Source organism: Hyperolius riggenbachi, chromosome 1 (genome assembly GCF_040937935.1).
Source record: "Hyperolius riggenbachi isolate aHypRig1 chromosome 1, aHypRig1.pri, whole genome shotgun sequence".
Classification (NCBI taxonomy): Eukaryota; Metazoa; Chordata; class Amphibia; order Anura; family Hyperoliidae; genus Hyperolius; species Hyperolius riggenbachi.
In genome coordinates, this window is record NC_090646.1 from 435,915,870 (window position 1) to 435,943,692 (window position 27,823).

General features: G+C 40.3%; 1 protein-coding gene across 1 annotated transcript in view; it reads left to right on the forward strand.

Moving 5' to 3' along the window:
- LRRC2 (leucine rich repeat containing 2) overlaps positions 1-27,823 on the forward strand; it is a 351,879-nt gene that overhangs the window by 229,906 nt on the left and 94,150 nt on the right. Inside the window, exon 5 of the mRNA XM_068271441.1 lies at positions 127-263. Within this exon, the coding sequence (XP_068127542.1) occupies positions 127-263 (137 nt within the window). The remainder of the gene's footprint in view (positions 1-126; positions 264-27,823) is intronic.

Here is a 27,823-nt window from a genome sequence, read left to right on the forward strand (position 1 = left end):
CAACACTTACTGCTTGTATGTCTTATATACTTGCAGCTTATATAGTAACATGAAAACATGTTAAATTTAAATACACTATACTATTAGATATGGACATTTTATATACCGGTATATTGTGTTTAACAGGTTGCCTGCGAAATCTGAGAGAACTTAATGTTAGTTTCAATAATCTAAAAGACATACCTCCAGAACTGGGAGATTGTGAAAACCTTGAGAAACTAGATGTATCTGGAAATTTAGCGCTCACAGAATTGCCCTTTGAGGTAAGTGTATTTTTGTGTAACTCTTAAATTAAAATGTGCAGATGTATTTGCTTAATTGACCTAACACTGCCAGTTTCAGTGATCTGAGTATCATCATCTTGCTTAGCGAAATTCACTTGTAGAAGTGTATTAGTTCTCTTATATTAGAAACCATGTCCAATCAAGTGTGACTTCGAAAATGTCACATTCCTCATATTTTAAGCTAACCCATTTAACTTAGAAGGCTGAGCTGAGCAGGAATGTGTGTGGCTCTGTCTACAGTATTCACAAGCTGCAGTGCCCAAAGAGCTGCAGTACTCAAGAGATCAAGCCTGCACATCGGCAATGACCTTAAGCTTGCCTTATATTGGGAGACTAACCTGGCAGATTTTTATTGGATCTTCTGAATGTGCCAATAAGGCAGATGGTTTACTGAAGCAAATGTGCAATGAATTTTCACTGTGTGTAATGCCAAACGGTATTATAAAATTAGATTTTTATGTATCCGTGCCACTGCCACTCACTGAGTGAAAATAACTAACAAGACCTCCTGCTTTGCGCAGATAATTAGTGTTGCAGGAAAAAAAAAGAAATAACTGGGATCTCTTAAGTTAGGTAAAATACAGAGTAAATATTCAAGGTTAGTAGATACATGCAATTTATATTTACAACGGGTTTCATAAATTCATAGTTAGCAGTAAATTGATATGTAAAGCTATTTTTTAATAGCTGATACATGAAACTTTCCTTTAAAATATCGTATTATTTGTAGACCAAATAGCATGTAGTTCAGATTCTTCCATTGTATCTTTGACAGTTACTATCCAACAAATGCAGGTTTAATTGCCCAGAATTGGAAATTATGAAAATTCTTAATGATTTCCTAAAATGTTATATGCTAATAGATCAATTTTTGTAAATCTTAGTTAAATTTTCCTAACTGTTAGCCTGGTATTTACAGTAGAACAAAGTGAATGAAGGCATTTCAGTCCAAGAGGCATTGTTACATGTGTCTGCAGTTCTTAAAGAGACTCCGTAACAAAAATTGCATCCTGTTTTTTATCATCCTACAAGTTCCAAAAGCTATTCTAATGTGTTCTGGCTTACTGCAGCACTTTCTGCTATCACAGTCTCTGTAATAAATCAATGTATCTTTCCCTTGTCAGACTTGTCAGCCTGTGTCTGGAAGGCTGCCAAGTTCTTCAGTGTTGTGGTTCTGCTATGCACTCCCCCCTCAGGGGGGAAAGAAACACACAAATGATCTCTTGAGGTTCAAAAGGAAGGCTGTATACAGCCTGCTTGTGTATGGATGTATTTTCTATGTGTGGACATACTGTACATCAACCTACTTCCTGTTTTGGTGGCCATTTTGTTTGTTTATAAACAAACTTTTTAAAACTGTTTTTAACCACTTTTAATGCGGCGGGGAGCGGCGAAATTGTGACAGAGGGGAATAGGAGATGTCCCCTAACGCACTGGTATGTTTACTTTTGTGCGATTTTAACAATACAGATTATCTTTAAACTCCATTGTGGACATGCATTCTACACAAATTACTTTGCATTTCATGAAAAAAAGTTTTTCTTGAAAAATGGCCAATTTTTTACAAAACAAAAAAATTATAGAAAACATCTTCATCTTATAAAGTGTGAAAGAACGTAAAATGCATAGCTCTTGTTCTCAAAAATCTGTGCAGAGGTTTATGTGCAACATATCTCAGGCCTAACCCAAGAATTAGTAATGTTTTGAAGGCATAAATTAAGCAGCAGCAAAATCTCTTTGAATTCCCAGTTCCAATGGTCTGTGGATTGAAACTGTATGACAAGTGGTATTTGTTTTCTTTTCTTGGGCAAAATGAGAAAAAGTGAACATCATAAATACATACTGTAAGTTTTAATGGGTAAGAATTATTTGTAACTTATTAATAAACAGAATAGTTAACATGAGGGGTCTTCGTTATTTCAAATAGTTTTTAAAACATATCTGAAGTAATAAAAAGATAATCTAAAGTCAACATACAGTCACCAATATGTAGCCAATCATAATTAAGCACTTTAAAAAGATTACAAACCATGCAGACTACACAAGAGACCTAAATAATAGGATAATAATAAAAGTACTGACTTTGTGAACATGCTCTGACTTTTACAACTCCAGCACAGTTCCATTTCTTCCACTGCCTGAAACTGATTTCAGCTGACATCAGAAGAGCTTTCCTGTGGAACTTTGTTGAAGGCAATATTGTAGTGCAGGCATAACCATAGGTAGAAGTATAGATGAAGCTGAATGTAAAGCCTCGCACACATGCTAGATTAAAGTTCACATGCTCAATTAACGTCAGCTGAGGCAGCCAATAATTACCGCCTCAGCCAAGAATGTGGCATGTGTATACTGGCCCTTTTTGTAATGCGTGCCACAGTGCTTATGTATTCCAACTTCTAGGAGTAGTATGCATCCAATCTTTTACACCTCCAGAGATCCCTCTTGACAGATATCCAAATCCTGTTAGTGCAGACTCAGTGCACATAAAAAAGAGAGATACTCTCAGTGGATTTTTGAACACGGTTCCTTGTTTATTCAGTATCCTGGTTGTGTGTGGACTATTTTGGCAGTTGGACTGAGCAAATGCCATTCATTAAGTGCTTTTAAAATAAAGAAAACTCTTAGAATCCACCATGAGGAGATGGACTAGTTCAAAACCAGTCAGATCTATCAGATTTTTACTGCTGAATTTAAGTGACAGCAAATAGTGAAAAATGTAAGATCATGTATATGTAATATGTATATATATATATATATATATATATATATATACACTGTATACAAATTCATTTCAATACTGCAGTTCTTCCTGATAGTGGTCCTTTAACTTTATTTACTCAGGACCATCTCTGAAATAGGAAGGTATTAAGGTAAGACGCTTTTGCAGCATACAATTACAGTGACACAATTATTTCCTCTATACGCTAATAATTTACCCTAGTATAATATATAACTAGATATAAGACTAATTCAACCGTAATCTGAAAAAGACACATCACATCCATGCCAAATTATATGTGTTGTACATGTAAATTTATTAAGCACATCCATTTCACACAGTATTCCACTTACCACTAAATCTGCAGATATATTATCTAACATACTGAGCTCTTAATAGGTTACATTTGAACTTTAACTCATGTGAAAAAGAGCAAGCAGGCTAGGCATCACATGACACCATAAAACAAGTCTCCCTTTTCTCTACTTACCAATTTTATGTTGTAAAACCCCTTTCCTTTCTTACAATTCCTCAATAAAAATTTTACAAGCTTAAAATCCTAGACCTGCTCTGCATCTTCCATAAAAAAATGCTATTGAGAGAGGGAGAGATTGATGACTGGAAGTACAGTTCAGTCTCACAGTTCTGATGGTCTCGTAAACCTTTATGATGCCGTCAGAGATCGTTGACTGAATTACAGCCATATTTTTAGTTTCTCCTTGAATTTCTTATCCTGGTGGTTATCAGGTGATAGGTCTTCCTCATTCATATACTATCTAATGTTGGAAATTGGAAATTCTACAGTCACTCTTATTTATTTTACTTCATCAGAGTAGCATCTGAGCTGAAACTGCTGTAGAATTTTTTTTTATGTACTATATGTGTATTTTTTATAGAAATATCTTAAAACCCTAATTCTCCTTCCCAGATTTTCATTGTTAGTAAAGGTGATTATGGGGGCTATGCTATTACTATGCTATTACAAATTTCATATGTGATGCAGCTTTTTTTTTGGAAAAAGCAGTCACATGACACAGATTTGTAGACAAAGTAAAGACCCGCAAGCTGAGTGGGCATTTCTTCCTCTGTACAGTGATCATATGATTCACCCATGTCCTCTCTCTGCTCCCTCCTCTGCATTACAGTGGAGGTGGAACAGAGTTACCAAACACCTCGGGGTGACCCAAAATCACTAGGAAAGTATAGGGGACTGAAAGAGACTGAAAAGCTTTCCTACTAAGAAAACAATGCTTAGTGTGGTTTGCCTTCTTAAAACAGACAGTACTTGCGATAATTCAGATTTAAAGAGAAACTCCGACCAAGATTTGAACTTTATCCCAATCAGTAGCTGATACCCCCTTTTACATGAGAAATCTATTCCTTTTTGCAAACAGACCATCAGGGGACGCTGTATGGCTGCTATTGTGGTGAAACCCCTCCCACAAAGAAATTCTGGGTACGTACTCTTGGCAGTTTCCTGTCTGTGAACCCTGTTGCATTGTGGGAACTAGCTGTTTACAGCTGTTTCCAACTGTCAAAACAGCAAGCAGCAGCTACATCACTTGCCAGCAGTAAAAATGTCACCATGTGATAAATGTCAAAATATAAATCAGAGATCTAAAATATTTTACAATGGGCAAACACTGACTAAATCATTTATACATAATTATTGTAAAAATGAAGCACTTTTTTATTACATTATTTTCACTGGAGTTCCTCTTTAAGTGTGTAACTGTGGTTACCCACAATGCACACTGCTGAATATGCAAATTATCTCTTTATGCCCATGAAGCCAGGCTTACATCGAGAACTGCTGGTGTGTAGCAAGTCTATAGCTTTAAATTTTACAGAGCCACATCCACCCCACATGCAGACAGCCTGTTTCAGACTTTTGGTCCTCCTCATTGCATGGTAGGGATTAATCCCTTCCCGATCGCCTAACGCCTATAGGCTTCGGGGAGGTGTCAGCCCCAGGACTGTGTAACGCCGAAAGGCGTCAAGAGTGGTGGGTGGAGATTAGCAGGGATCGCAAATCTCTGTTTGAGTGAGGGAGCGGAGCTCAGTTAACAGTCTGCCAGCTGCTAACAGACTAAAAAAAAAAAGAAACAGCCATTTTATTTTCTTTGTACAGCACTGTGATCTAATGCAACGCTGTACTGGGGACAGCCCTGTCACTTGGCTATCCCCTGGAGGGGAAAAACAAAGGATCGCTCTCATAGGCTGATGCCTATGAGAGACGATCCTGCTGATTGGTATTATGGTAGAGAACAGAGGCGCCAAAAGGATAAAAACAATATTTAAAAGGTTTAAAATTATTGCTTAGGAGGCAGTGGTGGACTCACCTCCCACAAGCAGACACAACAGATAGCACCTGGCGCCTCAGTCCTTTGACTGAGGCGCCAGGTGCTATCTGGACATACTGCTGTTGTGTGCTCCTTCCTGTGATTGCCTGATGAAGCGGGTTTGACCTGCGAAACGCGTTGCGACCTTATTTGGAGTATACCAATAAATGTCCCTTTTGTGAATACACAGTTGTTGTGTCTGCTTGTGGGAGGTGAGTCCACCACTGCCTCCTAAGCAATAATTTTAAACCTTTTAAATATTGTTTTTATCCTTTTGGCGCCTCTGTTCTCTACCATAATACTGATTGTATCCACCTTTGGTGGAGGGGGATACCCCTTCTTGTTTTTCAAGCCTACAGAGAGCGACTTCTTATTCCTGAGTGAGGACAGGCTAATCTCCTCACCTGCCTATACAGTGGTTGCCTGGAGGTAACCCTGGTTTGTGAGTATACAATTCATACTCTTTCTAATTATCCAATTACCTTGACATACTACACCATATCGGGCTCTCGGTTCTTCTCTTCTTCACGATCCTGCTGATTGGCTGTCGGAGGGAGGGTGAAAATAAATAAAAAATAGCGATTTTTATAAAAAAAAAATACAAATAACTTAAAAAAAAACCCAAAAAAGAAAACAAAACTCTGCAGCAGCGGTCAGAGCCCGACCAACAGAAAGCTCTGTTGCTGGGTAAAAAAGGGGGGGACCCATTTGTGTTCTCAGTTGTATGACTCTGCAGCGGGCTATTAAAGCTGTAGAGCACTGAATTGTAAAGACTAGCCGGGTCACTGCGCAGTAGAGCGGACACGACGGAGATCAGCTATTTTCGCCTATCTCCGTGCCGCAACAGCACCTCTGCTGGAGCACCCCTGTGCTTTTCAGACTTGTCGAGGGAGGATTCCGGGACTCTTTGGGGGAGCCAGCGCTGGACTGCCTGCAGCTACAGGGGAGGGGGAAGCCTCACTGGAACCCTGACGCTTCCCCCTCCCGAGGTGAGTACCCCCCAGGGGAACTTTTTTTTGTTACAGGGTCTCTTTAAGTGGTTAATATGACTCTATGGGATAGGGCTTGGACCAGTACAAAAGGGTAGCCAAGTAGCTCGGGGTAAGCTAGGTAAGTATAGGGGACTAAACTTACTTATTCGAACCCTGGTCTCCCATGTCAAAGCCAGAGCCCTTAATCAGTACACTATACAGCCACTACAAAAATAAATGGCTGCAGAAGATGTTAGTGCTATATAATTACATATGGACATACAGTTTGGTATTTTCACAGTTTATTTGGCGCTGCCAGAGAGTGCCATGTGAGCAGATTTTTTTTACTTTCAAGTGCCACTAGCCTACCACTAACGCGTACGTACAAAAAGGGCGCCCGGACAAAAAGGGCGCAGGGTGTAAACGCTAATTAATAATTAATCATTAATAGCGTTTATAAAAATAGTGTGCTATATTACGTTTACAAATAATGTTTTACAAAATTATAAATCATTAAATTATGTTTATGAAATCGGCAATTGTGAAAACGTTAATCTTCCCTGTTTCAAAAGTGAAACTTATAATTACGTTTATTAAAAAAACGATAATATATGTTTAATTGTTCTAATTGTATATTATTGTGAATAACCTTCATTTATGGTTTGTTCTTATAATAAAATCTGAAAATATTATTTATAACGATGATATAAATATAACTACGTTCGTAATAAGTGTTGTAAAACATTAGTAAGTATTACTAAAATTTTACTAAAACTATGCCTAAGCCTACTCTTACACAGAACCCTCCCTGTACCTATCCCTAACCCCTAGACCCCCCTGGTGGTGCCTAAACCTAAGACCCCCCTGGTGGTGCCTAAACCTAAGACCCCCCTGGTGGTGCCTAAACCTAAGACCCCCCTGGTGGTGCCTAAACCTAAGACCCCCCTGGTGGTGCCTAAACCTAAGACCCCGCTGGTGGTGCCTAAACCTAAGACCCCCCTGGTGGTGCCTAAACCTAAGACCCCCCTGGTGGTGCCTAAACCTAAAACCCCCCTGGTGGTGCCTAAACCTAAGACCCCCCTGGTGGTGCCTAAACCTAAGACCCCCCTGGTGGTGCCTAAACCTAAGACCCCCCTGGTGGTGCCTAAACCTAAGACCCCGCTGGTGGTGCCTAAACCTAAGACCCCCCTGGTGGTGCCTAAACCTAAGACCCCCATGGTGGTGCCTAAACCTAAGACCCCCTGGTGGTGCCTAAACCTAAGACCCCCCTGGTGGTGCCTAAACCTAAGACCCCCCTGGTGGTGCCTAATCCTAAGACCCCCCTGGTGGTGCCTAAACCTAAGACCCCCCTTACTGATTTCTTTATTATGTGGATAATAATGTTTTACTGATTGTGGCTGCAAAAAATATATTGCAATTTACGTTACGTACTGATCGCTTTATTTTGTGAATAATAATGTTTTACAAACAGTAAGGGATAAAACTTGAAATAATGTTTTAATTAGTTAAATAAGATAAATATGTTTAGTATTTTTATAAACGTTATTCAGCACGGGTGCATTTTATAAACGTAAATCACCACAAGCACAGTTATAAATCATTAAAAATCTCCGGGCGCCGTTTGTAAACGTTATTTATCTCCTGCGCCCTTTTTTCCTGCTCGGCGCCCATTAAACGTTATTTATTATGAGAGTGAATGGCGGTGCCCTTTTTGTCCACTAGCTGCCTGCGCCATTTTTTCCCGCTTCCACCACTAACACCAGGGATATTAGGAGATATTAACTGGAGGAGAGCAATGCCACATTACGTATATTTTTTGGGGAGAAATGCCACATTATGTGTATTTTGGGAGTAATCAATGCAACTTTATGTGTATGTTGGGGGAAACATTGCCATATTATCTGTATTTTGGAGGAATTAATGCCACATTACATGTATTCTGTTTAAAAAAGGTAAAATATATTGTGTTGCTATGAGTAAGAGGGCTTTTTGGTCTCTTTTAGCCCTTTATATTCTCCTAGTGTTTCTGGGTCACCATGAGCTATCTAGGTATTCTGTACTAAAGTTGTATAGCTGCAAAAATTACACATTAGAATTACTCATTCAAACAAGAGATAACGCCTTTGCAACTATGTTAGGTCCCAGCCATCATCTTACACAAACAAGACAATAAAGCAAGGCCTGAAGTTTTTTATTATTATTTATTGTATTTATAAAGCAACAACATATGGTGAAGCGCTGGACAATATATTGGGATAAATACAATGTAGACAAGGGGTGAAAGACAGAGAGGTCGCACACGGTTATACAACATAGCACAAGATTATACGTGCAAACAGGTTATAAGATGCATGATCATTTAAGTGTTTTTAGGGTGAGAGGGTCCATTTTTGTACAAGTTTAATTCTTCAATACCAATAAAAGCAATTTAATATTGGATATCCCCAGAGCTGTCACATGATTTTTTTTGGTTGTATAGGATGCATGATCATGCAATTTAACAGAGACACAGCAATTCAAGTCTGAGTTAGTCCATGGGAACATTGGAAGTGTGTCATTGGTGGGGTTGCAAGATCACTAAGGGGGGGGGGGGGAGGGGGAGAAGACCGTGCCAAAGGCTTTCAATCTAAAGGTGAGGGGGAGGGGTAATGGAGAAACATATACTGAAACCTATTTTTCTTTCCAATGAAAAGAAAGACTCTATCAGCTCTTCTCTTTGCAAGGGCGGTCAGAAGTATAATTGTATGATTAAACATTTCTTGAAAAATATACATTTGTCACTGAGGTAATTTACTGTATTACTGTGTAAACAATAATTATACTTTAAATTGGTTATAGCTCTTTTCATTAAATCTTCATTTCTTATCACATCTCATGTGACAGGTGTGCTATACGGGAAAAATATGTGACATATATTTTATGAATTAAGAAGGAGTGTAGTTTTGGATAAAGATAAAATAATTGCACCGCATACTTGCAAAAATCCACAGTAAAAAATGTATTTATCTCCTGAACCGGGACCCAGAGGAGTTTAGCTCAGCAGTAAAATGTTGCAGCTGTATCATGTTAGTATCATGTTAGTCACCTACAAAAGCAGAAAACAGTGGAGTAGAAGTAAAGCTGCGTATTTAGATTGACAATAAATAGCATCATTATTACGACACTTTTTCCAAGGTATAGGAAAGCCAACTAGAATTATATTACATTATTTACAGGGGAATAATATTCTGAATACACATTTTGAATCTTGTTATGGAAAATGTTGCTTACGAAGGAGCTGCCTCAAATTTGGTACGGTACACCCATAACTTGATATCTTTAGGGGGTGCTTCATTTACTTTATCTACCAAACATGGAGCAGCTTTGCAAGGCTGACTTCACGCTAAAGGTCACGTCTATATAAAAGAATATATTATCCTGACTCCAGTGCCAATAATATAATGAGGAACCTAATTACTGCTTCTGAATTGAGACGTGCTAAATTACAAAGAAGACTTATTTCATCTGTCCGGTATTATTGCTCATCATCTTTCGGTTGTTTTCAAGCTGTTCTTTAATATCTTTGTGCTTCACGGTGCGTGTCTGTCTAGATCTATGCTATCTTGTTCCATCTGTCTTCCAAAGTTCAGAATGTTGGAGGGCTGCTTCTTTCTTGGGGAACTTTTGCCAAATCAGAACCTGATCTCGACAGGTGGTAGCATAGATCTGAACTTACTACAGAGTACGCTACACAGCTCACTGAAAGGAGCCCATGTACACAAGTATACATGATACACTAAGGTAAACCAAAGCCGAAAACAAGTGAGGTTTGTACATAAAAAAAGAGGTATAAAAAGAGCTATTGCTGTTCAATCATGAGACAAACAAATATGATAAAAGAGAGATCGTTATTTTCACTCCATATAGAACTGCAAAAAAGTACTCCATGCAGTACCCACATTTTTTTTTCTTACCCATACATGTATCATTAATGTTACTGTACTGTATATATCTTCTTCATCCATTTGAAACAGATCATTTGATATACAAAACATAACAATCTCAGCTTGTTTTCTAGTCTTCCAAAAGGAAATGATTGGAATTCAACAAGTGAGTACTTGGATTAATAACCTAAAGAAAATACTTGGCTACTTTCAAGGACACAAATGCTTGACAGGAAACTGTTAATGATTATGATGCACACTTCAGGACAGTGTTCTTGGTTTTAATTTTTGCTTATTTTTCTGTATATTTGAAAAAAAAACTAGAAATGACAGCTGGTATTTTCTGAAAGAGTGATGTATGAACTATCATGCACAGATGCCATCCTAAAAGTGTATACTTTGAATTTCTAATTTTGGATTTTTAAGTACTTAGTAATAAGCAATATTGTTGTTTGATCTCAGAAAAAGTAAAAACCAGTTAGTTTGGGTTGGTTAGAACCAAGTAAAGGCACGTACACACATCCAACAAGTGCACAACATGCATATAACCAACTGCTCTCCATGACGAACCGCACGACCTGATGCACTGCATAACCTGTAGACACACATCTAAAGGACCAACTCTTTTACATACTGCGCACGCAAGCGGAATGCGGGACTACGCATTCAAAACAGGAACAATTCATTCAAACAACTTACACACAAGAATCAACTGTACAATATCAGACCAACATTCGTGTGAGTAGATCCGACAGTTGGATCAGGCAAACTACTTGTTATCAGTTGCTTGTAAAATCATTTGCACATGTACACATTCCTGATTAGCGTCCAACAGACTAAAGTCAGATGATAATCAGGCAGCAAGTTGGTCCGTGTGTACGAGGCTTAAGACCAATATACAATAATAATTTTGTTATTCCTGTCACTGGGACTTATTCAACTAGATTTTAACTGCTGCATACAACATCCAGCACTGGACAGCACTGCTGCTTTTTGTATTTTATAGCCCTAGCTACCCTCATACCTTTGACTAGATTTAAAGTCCAGCATATTACTCAAGTATTGAGCAGCAGTGCTGTTATTTTACACATTATGGCACTAGGCACTGTTAACTGTACAACATCATTGGTTTGTGGCACCCATCGGTTAGGCTTACTCTACTTGATGCCATATTACATTAAGCACGGAGCAACACAAGCGTACCTACATTTGTAGTTGCCCAGTCTATACACTTGACCACTTTTCTTTTTTAGCTTGCTACTTATTAGAACCACTTTATAGTGTAATCATACAGTCTATCTATGTGTCACTTGTCACAACATGCTCTGACTTTGTTAGAAATAGTAACGAAATAAAGGTTCTCAACCTAATCTGCCTACAGTTATCATAAAGGTCATGCCAATTTTGAAGGAGCTTTTGTCATTATTTTTCTGGCTCACTTCCAACAAGTTACTGTTACCATTGGCTGCAGTCATCCCTATTCAGACCATGCCTGAAGAGGGAAACTTTAGGCAGTATGAGATGTCAGCTCCCCATGAGAAGCATGAGACTTGCTCCGGTCAGAAGGTGAAGGAGTTGGTACATGACATGTGCACCCAACAGGAGTAATGGTATAGACTAACAAGCAATGGTGAGGAGTAAGTCACACCACAGCAACATCCTGGAAGAGGGAGCAGGATTCAACAAAACAGTAGGATGCAACCGCAACAGCTACCAAGTAGTTCATCCTCGAATATTTAAGTCACAAATGAGTCACTGCTGTCCCTGCCCCAACCTTCCTGCATATTTTCCTGATTTCAGGATCACAGTCTATGTATCTGCAAACTGACACCAGAGTCACAAAGAACCATTGCTCACACACAATTAAATCGTTTGCCACTAGTGATGGGCGAATATGAGCATTTTTGTTTTACCACAATTTTCAATAAAATGTTACATTTTTGCACAAATGAGAATATTTTCAAAAACATATGGGCATTAGAAAACTCAATTTCACCAAATGCATGGAGTTTACAGGCATGAGAAAACACATTTTTGTAAAAATCGGTATACTGTATGTGGAAAAATGTTTGGGCATGAATGAGAACTCATTTTCACCAAATTCATTGAAGTCTATGGGCAGGTGAAAATACATTTTCAAAAAAGTACACTGTTAAAATGCAAATTTCAGACAGGTTTGCAATCTAACCTAGGCCATTCCTCTTCAATCTCTGTGCTCCGCTGCATTAAAACCTCATGTATTGCCTCACCTGTTGTTTCTTCATTATTCCTTTAGACTGTAAACTCATATGGACAGGGCTCTCTCCCTTTTGTGTTTTTTTTATTCTGTACATCACAATATATTTATCGCTGTAACAATTATGTTTCTACCAGTTCTGTATTATGTCCTGATTTGTATGTACTCATGTTTGTTTCTTTATCTGTACAGTGCCATGGAAGCTGATGGCACTATATAAATCATTAGAATTAATTATTAATAATTTACCAGCAGATGTACCAGCACAGGGGCGTAGCAATAGGGGTTGCAGAGGTTGCGATCGCATCAGGGCCCTTGGGCCAGAGGGGCCCCAAAGGACCCTCCCTCAATGACATTATTAGCTCACTATTGGTCCTGTGCTCATAGTAATCACTTCTATAGATACTTTGATTAGTGGTAATCATTAACAAACTGGTCCCCATCCCCTTCTTGCACCTCTGACACTGTAGTTGCCATTGGCAGGTTTTGGTGTGGCGTATCAATTGTTATGTATAGAGTGCTTGGGGGGCCCCATTGTAAAACTTGCATCAGGGCCCACAGCTCCTTAGCTATGCCACTGTGTATGCAGGGACAGCTAAGTATGTTCATGCGATTTTTGTCATCAAGAAGTTATTTTCTACTTCTGACCAAACTATTATCACCAGCAACATTTGCGCTAATCAGTTGAATTGAGGGAACACTGGTAACAACTTGGCCACACGGGGCATGAGTAATCATGTGAAGATCTACCACCTAGCTCTGTGGATCACCCACCAGAAGATGGTCTAGTGCAGAGGTCCTCAAACTAAGGCCCACGGGCCTAATGTGGCCCCCTGAGGTTTTTTACCGGCCATCCACACTCAAAATGAATTACTTATAGATGCAGTCAGCTACATCTTTAAATATCAGCGGCCGGCATATACAATAGCCATGCTGGCACCACCCATCCACATGGAAGCCAGAAAGCAGTAATTCGCTGGTTTCCAATCAAATTCCACATCAGGTGACACTGCTGTCCAATTCTTCACTGTCTGGCCTCCAAAGACTTCTACATCATTTTATGTATATTCTGGCCCCCCAGCAGTCTGAAGTATGTTGACCCGGCCCTCAATCCAAAACGTTTGGGGACCCCTGGTCTAGTGCTTGAAGGACAGTCAGTACAGGCACTGTCCCACCAATGCTGCAAATTTGAAAGGAAACTTCTGCCACCAGTACAGATGGTGATCAACAGGCTTGAAAAAAAGGGGTAACGTCTGTAAAACAATGGTGAAGGGGAAACTTTAGGCAGGTAGCAGCCCGGACGGTGTGGAAAAGAAAACATGTCAGTCAAATTAAAAGGCTTTTATCTCAAAGTATGATTCTCAGGTGCTCTTGGTTTAGCAAATTTTCTATCGTGACAGAAAGTTGTAAGAACACAAAGTGCATATTTCTACATGGTTCAGAAAAAATCAAAACAGTGTACTACTACTTTGACAACATGAAAAGAATTCAGTATGCATGACAGGACCACACTATTTATTATTCCCACCCTAAATAGAATTCTGTAGAACAGAAAGAGTGAATAAACCCTTTTATTACAACACTTCAGGTAAGAGATAACTCGGCAAGAGACTCCGCTCCACATTTGTCTGCCCTTATCTCCTCCTTTTCTCCTGTCACATCTCCCACCCTATTTCTGAGCAGAAGCTGGAGGGGATGGATCACATAGTGATATCCTGTAAACTTACAGAAAGATAAAGTTCCAGCTGTTTTTACATGAAGTGAACCAAAGACAGATCCCTGCTTGATGACATTTCCAGCACAAGGTATGGCAGATATCTCAACTATTGTTCACAATAGCAGTCTAAATACAGAACAAAAACTCACCTGTGTTGTATGACATTTACAGACATGAAGCTTTACCCTCTAACATAATCCACCCTGCCACTAATTACTAGTCAGAGTCATGCCATTGTCATTACAAATCGAGGTGGTATGGGAGCGGTAAAGCACAGTGCATAATAAAGTGCTGCCCATAATTATTCATACCCCTGGAAAATTTTGACTTAAAGTTACTTTTATTCAACCTGCAAAAACATTTTTGACAGGAAATGACATTGGTGTCTCCCAACAGATATTAAGACGATGTACAAGAGGCATTATTGTGGAAAAAAAATCATTTCTCAACTTGTATTTACATTTGAGCACAAAGTGTCCAGTCCAAAATTATCCATACCCTTCACAAACTGTCACAGTCTGTGGCAAAATCCAAAGTTCTATACCATTCCAAATAGTCCAAACTGTTCTAAAGCATCCCAATTACCCTGATTAATTAGGAAAGCAAAGTGTGAGGAAGAGGGGAGTTATGACAGAAGAGGATAAAACATAGAGGTGGAGGGGGTGGGGTTAATAGAGAAGAGTAGCAGAAAGTGAGGTTGGAGTGCGTGTGTGTGTGTGTGTGGGGGGGGGGGGGGTAGGGTCTGTTTTTAATAATCTTTTGCTTAGCTTTGCAATTTTTCTTGGAAAGGTGTTGCAAATGTTTTTATGTTTTCTGCTACAGGTTGCCTATTAAAAAATGAACATGAACTCCTATTTTCTTGAAGGAAGTATCCAACAACTAACAAGTTAGCCAACACCCATGTTGTCTAATAACTTGTATCCAAGTCTAAGGCCCGGTTTACATCTGCAAAATGAGCCAAAAGGATCCGGTGAGCAGATCCAGTCTCTGCTTCACCTGATCCGGATGGCTCAGTCCGTTGCCCAGTTCACATAGTGAAAATGGATCTGATCAATGATTGATCGGATCCGTTTTCACTCGGCAATACATACCTAATCTTCGGAGGCAGCCAGCGGTAGAGGCTTCCTCTTCTTCTGCTGTGACTACACAGCGTGTCATGCGACTAGTCACATGATGCGTCATTTAGTCACATGACGCGGAAGAAGACGGAAGCCTCTACCGCCGGCTGCCTATGAAGATTAGGTATGTATAAACCCTTCCTAGCCCACCCGCCCAGCTACTGCACCCTCCCATCGCTAGATTCGCGTCGGCCCATGCCCCCATCCCCGTGGAACGGTCCGTTTCTTCACTAGTGTAAAGAAACGTTCCGTTTCCCATTGCCCCCAATGCTGCTGCATTTTTATTCGGATCCGTTCCGTTAAGCAGAATGGTCTGGAAAATTAGGACCTGCAGCAATTTTTAGGTCCGGGGACCGTAACGTACAGAACGTATCCGTACCAACGGACACATGTGAATGGATCCTTAGGTTAACATTGGATCCATTCACATCCATTCCGTTTGTACAGTATACATTCCGGTTACGTTCCAGAAAAAAACACTAATGTGAACCGGGCCTGAAGCAGTGTGAGCCTTCTACCAATCTGACACTGCACTTCCTTTAGATCTGCCATTATCTTTTTCAGTCTAATATTATATAAATATGTCATGTCAATGTTTAATATGTATTTTAATTGTGTTAATGCTTTCTTCTCCAGAATGGGGTTTAAATTCTAGTACGTCATAAACAACATTGGTTAAAGGGCAACTGAAGTGAGAAATATATGGAGGCTGCCATATTTATTTTCTTTTATGCAATACCAGTGGCCTGGCAGTCCTGCTGGTCTATTAGGGTGCAGTAGTGTCTGAATAATTCCAGAAATAAGCATGCAGCTGATCTTTCAGATCTGACAATAATGTCAGAAACACCTGATCTGCTGCACGCTTGTTCAGGATCTATGGCTAAAAGCATTAGAGGCAAAGGTTCAGCAGGGCTGCCAGGCAACTAGTATTGCTTAAAAGGAAATAAATATGTCAGCCTCCATATCCCTCTTGCTTCAGTTGCCCTTTAAGCAAAAAAAAGCCAATGTTTATGTTTATCGTTGAATAAAAAACTGAGACAGCGACAGACCTGGCCTAGATCTTCACACTGCTCCTTCCTTTAGGTCGGCCTTTATCTTTAAGTTTTTTTAATATTTATTAAAGCACTATGAATGTTTTACACTGTATTTAAATACTGCAACAATGTTTTCCACAAGATAAAGAAAATTCCTTTATCACAATTCATCAACATTTATGTCAGTACTGGCAAGCTAAGCAGAGGTCAGGCTTTTTTTGGAGTGTGCATACAAGATGGTGGAAGTACCCAGAGAACTTACATTTTTGGCATTGACCTTTGTATTGGCCTTTGTTTTGGTACACGCGTCTAAAGAAAACACATTTTTGCCCACTATTAAAATTGACATTGAAAAGTTTTGTTTTTATGTTTTTGGGGTGAAAAGGGGGGGGGGGGGGGGGGGCAGAAAAACACTTGGTTGAAAAACACTTGGTTGATACCTTGTAATACCTTTTGGTAAACTGACAAAAGTTGAGCCTCATAGTAAGAGGGGAAAGCCTTTTAAATTGACTGTCATTTCTTTGAAAGGTACCTAAAATGAAATGGGCTCATGGGCTCTACGTCCAATTTTTACAAACTGAGCAAGTGCAGAACACGCCCGAGCCACAGGAGGTCGATCAAGGAGGCGAGGAGCCCGGGTTCACGCATGCCACTATTGGAGGGAACAGCTGCTGAATGGATTAGAGGGGAATGTCAGTGAGGGACCAGAAGGACTACATGGGGCTAGAAGAAAGCCCCAGGTAAGTTAAACTGGTCACACTGCACGGCTGTTAGGAATATGGTCATGCCACTTCCTGCCTGCTGGTGGCAGCATCGTGTTGAACTCTGAACTTCCTTTATTCCACCAGCAGATGGCTCTAGAGACTTTGCAGGACCTGAACTTTCCTTGTTCCACCACTGGGTGGCTCTATGCTGGCTGGAGACAGCTCTGCCACTGCAAGGGTTGCTCTCTATGGACTTTGCTTGTCAATCATGCTGCAGGTGTGTCCTCCTTATTTAAGAGCCCTGCAAGGAGCAACCTATGCCAGAACTTTGTGCTCGCTAGCTGGAGTATCTGGACAACCCTGGTTCTCTGGTATCCTGTATCCCTGTATCTGTTATCCTTTTTCTGAACCTAGTTTCTGTCTGACCTCGTTTACTGCCTGCTCCTTGTGTACCGTGATTGCTCGATTGTTGCCGACCTATGCTTTGTCCTGACTGTGATTTTGTGCCTGCCTTCTTGTACTGCGTTTGGTGTATATATTGTATATCTTTGTCCGGTGTATCTGTGTGTGTATATATATCCTGTATATATTTAGGTAGATAGATAGATAGATAGATAGATAGATAGATAGATAGATAGATAGATAGGGTTTGGGGTTTTTGCATCTTGCCTTAATTGTATGGTGTGTATGTATGTGGTGGTTGCGTTCTTGTATATAATTGCCACCATATTCTCTGACTGCTGTACATAGTGTTATGTGTGCTGCTGCATTGATATTGCATAATACTGTATGCACGATTGTAAATAAACCTTCCTGCATAGTTTATTCCTGTCTCAGTGTCTGTGTTGCTGCAAACTGCAATCAATCCCAGTTTCTCCGTTCAGGCTCATGACAACGGCATTCCAAATTATTATGCAAATTGTATTTAAGTGTCATAAAGATTAAATATTTTGTTTTTCAATTAAACCTATTAATGGTATTGTGTCTCAGGACTCTTTTGATCACTGGAATCAATCTCGAACACTTGTGATAATTAGCTTGCCAGGTGGGCTCAATTAAAGAAAAAGCTACTAAAGAAGGACGTTCCACATAATTAACCATTTTAGCCCGCGGGGATTTTTCACCTTATGCATCAGAGCAATTTTCACCTCCCATTCATTCACTAATAACTTTATCACTACTTATCACAATTTATTGATCTATATCTTGTTTTTTCCGCCACTAATTAGGCTTTCTTTGGGTGGTACATTTTGCTAAGAATAATTTTTTTATAAATGCATTTTAACAGGATTAATAAGAAAAAAAATGGAAAAAAATCATTATTTCTCAGTTTTCGACCATTATATCTCTAAAATAATCCATGCTACCATAATTAAAACCTATGTATTTTATTTGCCCGTTTGTCTCGGTTATGACACCATTTAAATTTTGTCCCTATTACAATGTATGGCGCCAATATTTTATTTGGAAATAAAGGTGCATTTTTTCCGTTTTGCGTCCATCACTATTTACAAAAAGCTTTTGATTTTAGTAAATATGACCTCCTGATGCTGCATGTTCATAAAATTACCATTTTTATTAGGAGGTTAATTTAATAACATTTAAATTATACTCTAATTGTTGATTACTCAAAAATTCTGTTGACTGCCACTTGCCTCAACTATTTAGGAAAATAAGAGGAAAATATAACTTATATAATCATTTGGAATGTGGTGCAGTTTTTCTTTAGGTTTCCTTTATAAATGATTTTGCTTTATGCTGATGTGTTTTCAAGTAAAAAGTATTTACAGATAAAGCCTATGTTCCATCCAACAGTATCACAGTTGGGCGTCCCAAGAATGAGCTACCGGGGGACAGCACGGGGCACGCCTGCGATCGAGCGCCAAGGCGCGGCACCGCAGCAGAGCAGCCGCCCGGACGTGAGCTTCACGTCCGGGCGGCAGAGATGGTTAAAGGGAACTTTAACTGAGAACGATATGGATGTTTCCTTTTAAACAATACCAGGTGCTTGGCAGTCCTGCTGATCTCTTTGGCTGCAGTAGTGGCTGAATCACACACCTGAAACAAGCATGCAGCTAATCCAGTCTGACTTCAGTCAGAGCACCTGCTCTACATGCTTGTTGAGGGGCTGTGACTGAAAGTATTAGAGACACAAGATCAGCAGGAGAGTCAGGCAACTGGTATTATTTTAAAAGGAAAAATCCATATCCTTCTCAGTTTAGGTTCTTTTTATGCAGACCAACATTTTCAAGCAATATGAGAAAGATAAAAGCTCTCTCTGCTCCTGAAAAGCGTGAAATAGTTAACTGCCTTGGACAAGGTATGAAAACCTTACATATTTCCTGAAAACACATTTTTGCCTTCTTGTTTTATAGCAGCATGTTTTTCACAGATTTGGCTGCTGTAGTTGCACTGAGGAGACCAGAACAAATGACCAGAATGTTTCCCTATTAGCTTCAATGATGTTCAGATTGAGACATATATCCAGAATTTTGGACGCATTCAGACAAATAATCTTCAAACTGAACTGGGGAAATCCCAGCGATATTACACAGTAAATCAGGAAATCAAAAAGATAATATTGGTTTCCTATTTTTGGTTTTATTATTACATTACATGTACCCATACATTACATTACAGACATGTATATACCTGGTACATGTTCCAACACAGTACTGTGAACAGACCCCCATAGAATTGTATGGGCAGTGAGACGACATGCAAAATAATTCTGCAATGCAACTGAGCACTGTGAACTAGGCCTAAAGATCCTTTCTGTAATACTCAATAATACTTTAAATTTGCCATTCATATAGACACAGTGGTGGGCAAGGGAAGCCTGTGTGTGCAAACTTAAACATATGTAAATTAGCAAAGTTTTTTTTCTTGCAGAGGAGGCAATGGCTATCATTCATAAAAGTGTTATCGGTAACAAAAATCCGTGCGGGAAAATATCTTTCAGCCTTCTGGGTGGTCAGTCATAAAAATGTTTCTAGTTGTGATATAGGAGTGCAGAAATAGCCCGCTGTAGGCTAGTGTTAGGCTGTCGGTAGGCATGCGGAAACAGGAGAAGCTGGCCGACTCCCTCCGTGCGGTGTTCTCTCTGCTGCTGCTTGGGAGGTCTGTCCCATTCACTTACATGTACTCCGCATGCTTATCGCTACATCCAGGGGAGCGGTAAACCCCGTCCGCATACCGCTTGCGTTAATTTTTATGAATTTACATTTTGTTACATTTCCGCATAGAATCACCGCACAATGCGGTAATTTATCGCTCTGCTCGGGAAAGTCAGCTTCGCATGCAGAAACAGCCTTTATGAATACACATTTTGCTCAGTGCTCGGTAAAGTCGGCTGTTTTTAGCATTTCCGCATGCGGGAACGGTTCATGAATGATAGCCAATGCAAGTAAAATGTACCCACTACTACAGACCTCTCTTGCCCGATGCAAGTCCTCGAGTGTAAGGGAACCTTAACTGAGTCATAAAAAAAGTTTCACTTACCTGGGGCTTCCCCCAGTCTCCTGCAGACCTCCTGTGCCCACACCATTACTCACTCATGCCCCAGAATGCTGTCCTATCTGGGACAGGTCTCACCTTGATTTAATGTAGCTGTCAGTTGTGCCAAGCACATGTGTCCCCTTTAAGGAAGCTAGGGACCAGGCTCTCTGGGTGGTATACAATGTGGTCTAAATGGTGCAAGTGGCGTCCATTCAAGATATGCAGCTGGGGCACCGATGTACCTGGATTTGCAGCAGAGCAGTGTTTGCGTGTCACTAGCCGCTGCCTGCTCTGACTGCAAGGAAGAGCATCACATGATGCTCCTGATGGGGCTCAGATCTGTATACTGGTGTTTCTCCCATGTGGAGGACCCAGTGGCAGCAGCGGTGGAGAACCTGAATGTGATGGCGTGGGTGAGTAAAAAAGTGGTGAAACATATGCGGCAAGTAAGAACAAACACTGTCCATTCTCATCAGGCTACCATTGATTTATTTTAGATGGCATCCGCTTTATCTGGCTGATCCTGAATAGCAATACTTGCATTCCATTTGTCAAAACATAACAATTCTGAAGCCTAATGTGAACAGATCTTACTGCTTTGCATACGATCTGTTCTCATCAATGCCGATCCATTCTATTTAGTACCACCAGATTATTTTTTTTTGTGCACTGTGAACTCAACCTTACTGATAGCCAAAAGGGTAGTGAGGAGGATAGTTAGTGTTGGAGAGGTGAGGATAGTGTAAAGAATGAAGAGGGTAGATAGTGCTAGGCAGGCAGAGGGAGGAGGTTAGTGTCAGGATAGGAGGTGGCAGTTGCTGCTTAGATTACTGATATTCTAAATACCAGTAAATCCTGTACCATTTGTTCAGAGCAGACGATAAGTGCTTGAATGAAACAAGGATTCTGACTACTGACGCTGGGAAACTGCTCTACTTTTGCTTTGGCATGTATTTGTTGCTATGCAGGGGGGAAGAGAGTCAATACGTGGTGCACAATGGGGGGGGGGGCACTATGGGGGCTTCCCACAGGTGGGGGAGAACAATATGCTCTGCCATAGTTCGGCCATCACTAAGGATCTGGCATGCTGGATCTTTAACCACTTGAGGACCATGGTGTTAAACCCTCCTAATGAGCAGGCCATATCTTGCTAAATGGGCCACTGCAGCTTTAAGACCTCGCTGCAGTGCTGCAAAACTCAGCACACAAGTGATTCCTCCCCCCTTTCTCCCCACCAACAGAAAGCTCTGATCGCTCCCCCAGTGTTTATTTTATTTTTTTTGTAAATTTTTTTATTCTTTTTTTTTTTTAAATTAATGTACTTATTTTTTTAATAATTTTCCCTCCCTCCCTTCGGCTTCAGCCTATCACAGCGGATCGCACCTGTGCCCCCCAGGGGGACAACCGTGTCACACCGCTGTCCCCAGTACAGCGCTGCCTTAGATCCCAGCGGTTTACATAGTCATTGGACGGCGGTTTCTCCATCTAACAGTCTCAGAGCGCCGAGCGCTGCTGGGCGACTGAAGGCGAATGCATGTGCATCGGTGTGCGTGCTCGCCTGCAATCTCCATAGGAAGCCATTCACTTCAATCAGCACGAAGTGGTCCTGGGGCTGCTGCTGCGTTCACGGCAATCGGCGTGGATCGGTCGGCAACTGGTTAAGCGACGTTGCATGGCCGCTGTACCATTTCTGCTCAATACTTGCCCAAGGCGGTATTTTTTCGGCTAAGATCAATCTAGTGTGTATACATAGTTTAAAATCTCTAGCAAAGGATTTAAATGCATGTTCCTTTGATTAATCATCTCAAAGTGAAATAAAGATCCTATTTCTAACTAGATGGTTTCAAGGTTATCTAAACTAGAGCATTTGCCAAAATGCTGTCAGTGCAATAATATGTTTGGTAAAATGGAGTCAGTTTTAATTCTGATTATTAGATACAAAATGATGTGAATAGCAAGGACAGGAAAAAGGGCTTTTGATGGCAAAACAATACCAAACAATGAAGGATAAGCTGTGACAGATATCTCATACATATTAAAAAATATAGAAAAGACAAGGACAAAATAACATCTATGAAAACAAGATAAGGGAAAATAACAAAGCACTGCTTATCTCTTTCAAATAATATTGATACAACAAATTGCTTTTCTTTTCAGACTAATGTGAAACAAAGAAACCATATACCGTACAAAGTTTTATTAGCTGAAATACATATTTCAGTATATTTCTTTTTAAGATAACTATTATAATAATAAAAATATGGTTCTGATTTGTGATTCAAAACTACATTATATACTTCACACATATGTGTTCAAAGTAGAAAATGGAAAGCCAAATCTTACAAAGAAAGTTATGATAAGCAACTATATTGTAGGAGCTACATTGTAATAATTATTGTACTGCAGCATACTGTACACCTAATAAATAAAACATATAAGCTGTATGTCATGTGCAAGATCATGCTTTATGAGTCAAAACTATATAGTATACCAGTAACACGCTAAATGTACTAAATATTGTAATAGAAATCTTTATTTTCACAACTTATATTAAAATATCATGAAGCTAACTTTTTTCAAAAGCAATTGTAAATAGACTCAGCACATATCTACCTCAATTAATAGGCCTAGATCAAACTGGGTTCATTAGGGGTAGAGAAGCACGAGACAATACCAATAAAGCTCTAAACTTAATCCAGTGGGCGCAGGGGACCAGTTCACCCTTGATGCTACTGTCAACTGACGCAGAAAAAGCTTTTGATAGGGTGAACTGGTCCCTAATGGATGAAACGCTAGCCCATATAGGCCTACAGCAGAACATGCTTAAGTGGATTAGATCCTTGTACTCAACCCCTTCAGCAAGGGTCAGAGTAAATGGGGTTTTATCCGCCCCATTCCCCATTAAAAATGGCACCAGGCAGGGTTGCCCGCTATCACCACTACTGTTCGTACTTTCCCTAGAACCTCTGCTTAGAAGTATAAGAAGCTACCCAGATATACAGGGAGCAACAGTGGGCGAGAGGGAATATAAACTCTCAGTATTTGCTGATGATGTACTTTTTTACATCAGTAACTCCCACATTTCAATACTTAATCTCCTGGAAGAATTTAGACTCTATGGGGCCATTTCAAACCTAAAGATCAACCTCTCCAAATCAGAATTCATAGGAGTAAACCTAGACCCCCACGAGCTGTCTAGGCTACAAAGTTATTTTCCATATCCTTACCGAGATAAAGCACTAAAATACCTGGGGATATATCTCCCCTCTGATCCTAAGGAATTGTATATCTTAAACTTTCATCCGCTCATAGATACGTTATCAAAAGACCTCCAGAAATGGGACCGTGACCAATTCACTTGGTTCGGTCACCTAAATATCCTGAAGATGAATGTAATGCCAAGAGTCCTCTCCCTTCTAGGGACTATTCCGATACACAAGCCGAAAACATTTTTCAACAAACTTAGATTTTTATTCACATAGTTTGTCTGGAGAAAGAGACCTCCTAGGTTAGCATATTCCACCCTTATTAGGACAAAAAACAATGGGGGACTGTTCCTACCCGACCCCAAGACATACTATAGAGCTATGGCACTTAACAGACTACTAGATTGGACCCATAACTTGACTTCTAAAGGGTGGGTGATACTAGAGAAAACCCTGGCAGGGAGAGATCTAGCTAAAGCCCAATGGGTACCTAAAGAATTCAGAGGATTCTTAACACTATGCCCACCATGGGTACTCCACGCCTTAAAAATAGGAGACCTTTCCAACAAAAATTACAACTGGTTCCCCCCAATCTCATTACTATCACCATTAGAAGGATTCCCACTGTTTCCCCCTGGCTTAGAAAGGGGATTCTTTGGGTCATGGAGGGGAGATCAACTAATGTGCATAGGCCACCTCTGGAAAAGAGACAGACTCAAAACAATCCACGAACTTAGAGCTGAAAGAAACAAGTTCCTGCTAGATACATGGCGCTTAGCCCAAATTAAAACATGGTGTAGAACACTCAAGATCTCTCTAGATGATGAAGCTCAGGCAGGAGAGTGGGTAGCCCTATTCATTGGCTCTCAAAAAAAGGAACATGCAATCTCTTTCTTATACAAACTTCTCAGAAATAGAGAAGATTGCTCCAACTTACTATACCTCAGAGCTTGGGAGAGAGAAATAGAAACGCGATTAGCAGCCGGAGATAAAGAAATTATCATGGGCAACACACACTCCACAACAATTAATACAAAAATGCAAGAAACCAATTTTAAAATACTTACACGATGGTATAGGACCCCAGTTAAATTGGCACAGATCTCTTCCTCAGGCTCTGATGTTGGAGAGTGCGGGGAAAAAGGGACTATGCTTCATATGTTTTGGTCCTGCCCCAAGCTAAGGGGCTTTTGGACACAAGTATTAGACTCACCATGGCAAACTCTGTTGCATCTCAACAGATCCAGAAAATATAGGAAAACTGCTTTACCACACTTACTCAACGCAGCAAAAAGTCTTATCCCAATTAAGTGGAAATCTGTCAACCCACCCTCGGTAAGGGAATGGATTATGAAAGTCAATGAGATAGAGGCGATAGAGGATACTGTTATGACAAGTAGGGATCAATACCGAAAACATTACACCAAATGGGCCGTGTGGTTGGACTTTAAGGAGTCTCCGGAATACCACATCCTAACACAATGACAAAAATAAGTAGTATACAACATCTAGACCTAGGCTGCAATATATTAAGGCATTAAGGGACTTGGATTCTACAGTTTTGTTGTAAGTTAGTAGTTGAAGAAAGTTTAGAAGTAATATTTAATAAGATTGAGACAATAAGGGGGTACACCACCACCAGCAGAAACACCTAAACAGGAGAACCAGGCATAACAGAAACATAGGTATTGCCTACAATGCCATATATTAAAGAATTATTCAGAAGCGTCTGATTGAAAGTAAGCATGTACTATATGCATATGTTGAAAGCATTAGTATAATGTCTAGACGGTCATTGTAAAACTCAATCATTTGATCTTAAGCAAATTGTCCCCTGCGTGGGATTCTATGACATGTTGAGTCTATGTACCACCCTTTATACTCTAAATAAAGATTACATTAAAAAAAAATATATATATATATATCATGAAGCTATACATAAAACTTGAGCCAGCAAAAACCAGCCACACTCATCCACACACTCTGACCCCATTCTTGCACCACAACCGTTTCACAGATGGGCCTTTCTAAATCCACACACTGCATGAAAAAATGTCAGTCGGCCATTGGGCACAATGTTTTAATATATCGCTCTCAATGACATCCAATAGTGTAAAAAATAAAGAATTAGCAACTAGTTCTGTGCAGAGGTTTCCCTCTAAATAGCTCTCAACATTTCCATTCAGCTCCCTCCATATATTAGCATATACTTTTCAAATCCGTTGGAGTTGGCGTCTAGTCAAACTGTATAGAAAAATACTCACACTGCAGTCTCACAGCTGGATGCTCTCAATATCTGCTGATCTGCCCATTGCCGTACTCACTCGTGGTTCTGCTTCGCATACGCTGTCACCTCCTGTGTGTTGGCTCCAGTAATCTGCTCTCAGCACTTTCACGTAGCTGTTTCCGGCTTGCTTGGTGGTTCTCAGGTGGCGTCACCATAAGGGGTTTGGAACTTTGTTGAGACATATAAAATTGTGGGACACATAAAATGGGAAATAAAATCTCAAGAAGCTAGTCTACTACTACCTCTGCATAAATCACTTGTGAGGCCACATCTGGAGCATGGGATTCAGTTTTAGGCGCCACACTATAGAAAGCACATTGAATGAACTTCCAGAACAAGTACAAAGATAGGCAACTAAATTAATTACAGGGATGGAAGGTCTCACTTACCAGGAAAGGTTTGAAAAACTGGGCTTATTTAGCTTGAAAAAAAAAAAAAGATGGTTGAGAGATTACCTAATTGTATGTATAAACACATCAGCGGGCCATACAAAAGCCTGGCAGATTAGCTTTTTGTCTCTAGGCTTGTACAACAGACAAGCATGGCCGGATTTGTCGGCAGGCCACAAAGGCCCAGGACTAGGGTGGGGCTTCAGCTGGGGCGATGTTACAGCTGTTGGCAAATCAGCTGTTCAATTATTGCCTATCTGTGCAGCGCTGTCCTCTTCCTCCTCAGGTCTCTCATGCATTCAGTGTGTTCGTTACGCCCCTTTCCTCTACTCTGACACTGAGGGAGGGGTTGATAGCAGGGCGGGAGACCGGAAGAGAGGATGACTGCAGGCAAAGATAGGTAGTTGCAGAACAGCTGCTCTGTTAACATGATGAATGTTCTGTGCTGTTCTCTGGATTTATTGCTGTAATGCAGCGCTGACTTTATTGAACTGTGTCAGTCCTCTTCTTCTCCCACCAAACATTCTTTCTAAGTCCCAGGCTGTCTCCTCTTCCCTTCTCACATAGCATCTAAGAGGAAGGCTGCTCTGCTTTTCTGCATCCTCATAGCACACATTGCTGAGCATCCAGTACACACTGCCACAGGGGAAGGGAAGTGTGCTGGCTGTGTCTGGCTGCTGTCTGATATGCAGTGTTCAGTTCACCACTTGCTGCCAGTGTTATATTCCATGCTCATGAGTCTGCAAAACTGTTTGTTTTTTTCTGCAACTTTGTTGTATAACAATTTTGTGTGTGTTGTATTGCAAAACTAGTGTTTGCTATCTGTTTTTGAACTTCCAACACAAATGGATTATTTGGGGTTTGTTCATTGCTGAATGCTGAGTATATTATTACAGGCAACTGTTGCTGTTATAGGAACTGTTTAAAGCAGCAGGAATGATTTTATTTAAAATGAACTTCCCCGTTGGGATAAACATCATAACTTATGTAGGGGGTGCTGCTCCTCTGGCCTGTTGTTCCTATGAGATCTACATTCTTTTCCACAGACTGACCGCACAGTGATACATTTTTATTGTCCTACCAATGGTGTACACGCACTGCAACGCATGCCGGGAGATGTAGTCAGTGGTTGTGAGTCCAGAGATGTTCTTGCATCCAAGGACTAAATCTTCCAGCATGCAATGCAGCAGGCACGCACAATTGACTTTGCTGGGGAAAAAGAAAATGCAGCACTGTGAGGTCAGTCTGTGGAGAAGATAGTGGATCCCATGGGTACAAGAGTTAGTTAGTGTTTATTAAGTGTCTGGACAGTGTAATGGTTAAAGAACAACTGTAGCGAGAGGTATGTGGAGGCTGCCATGTTTATTTCCTTTTAAACAATACCAGTTGCCTGGC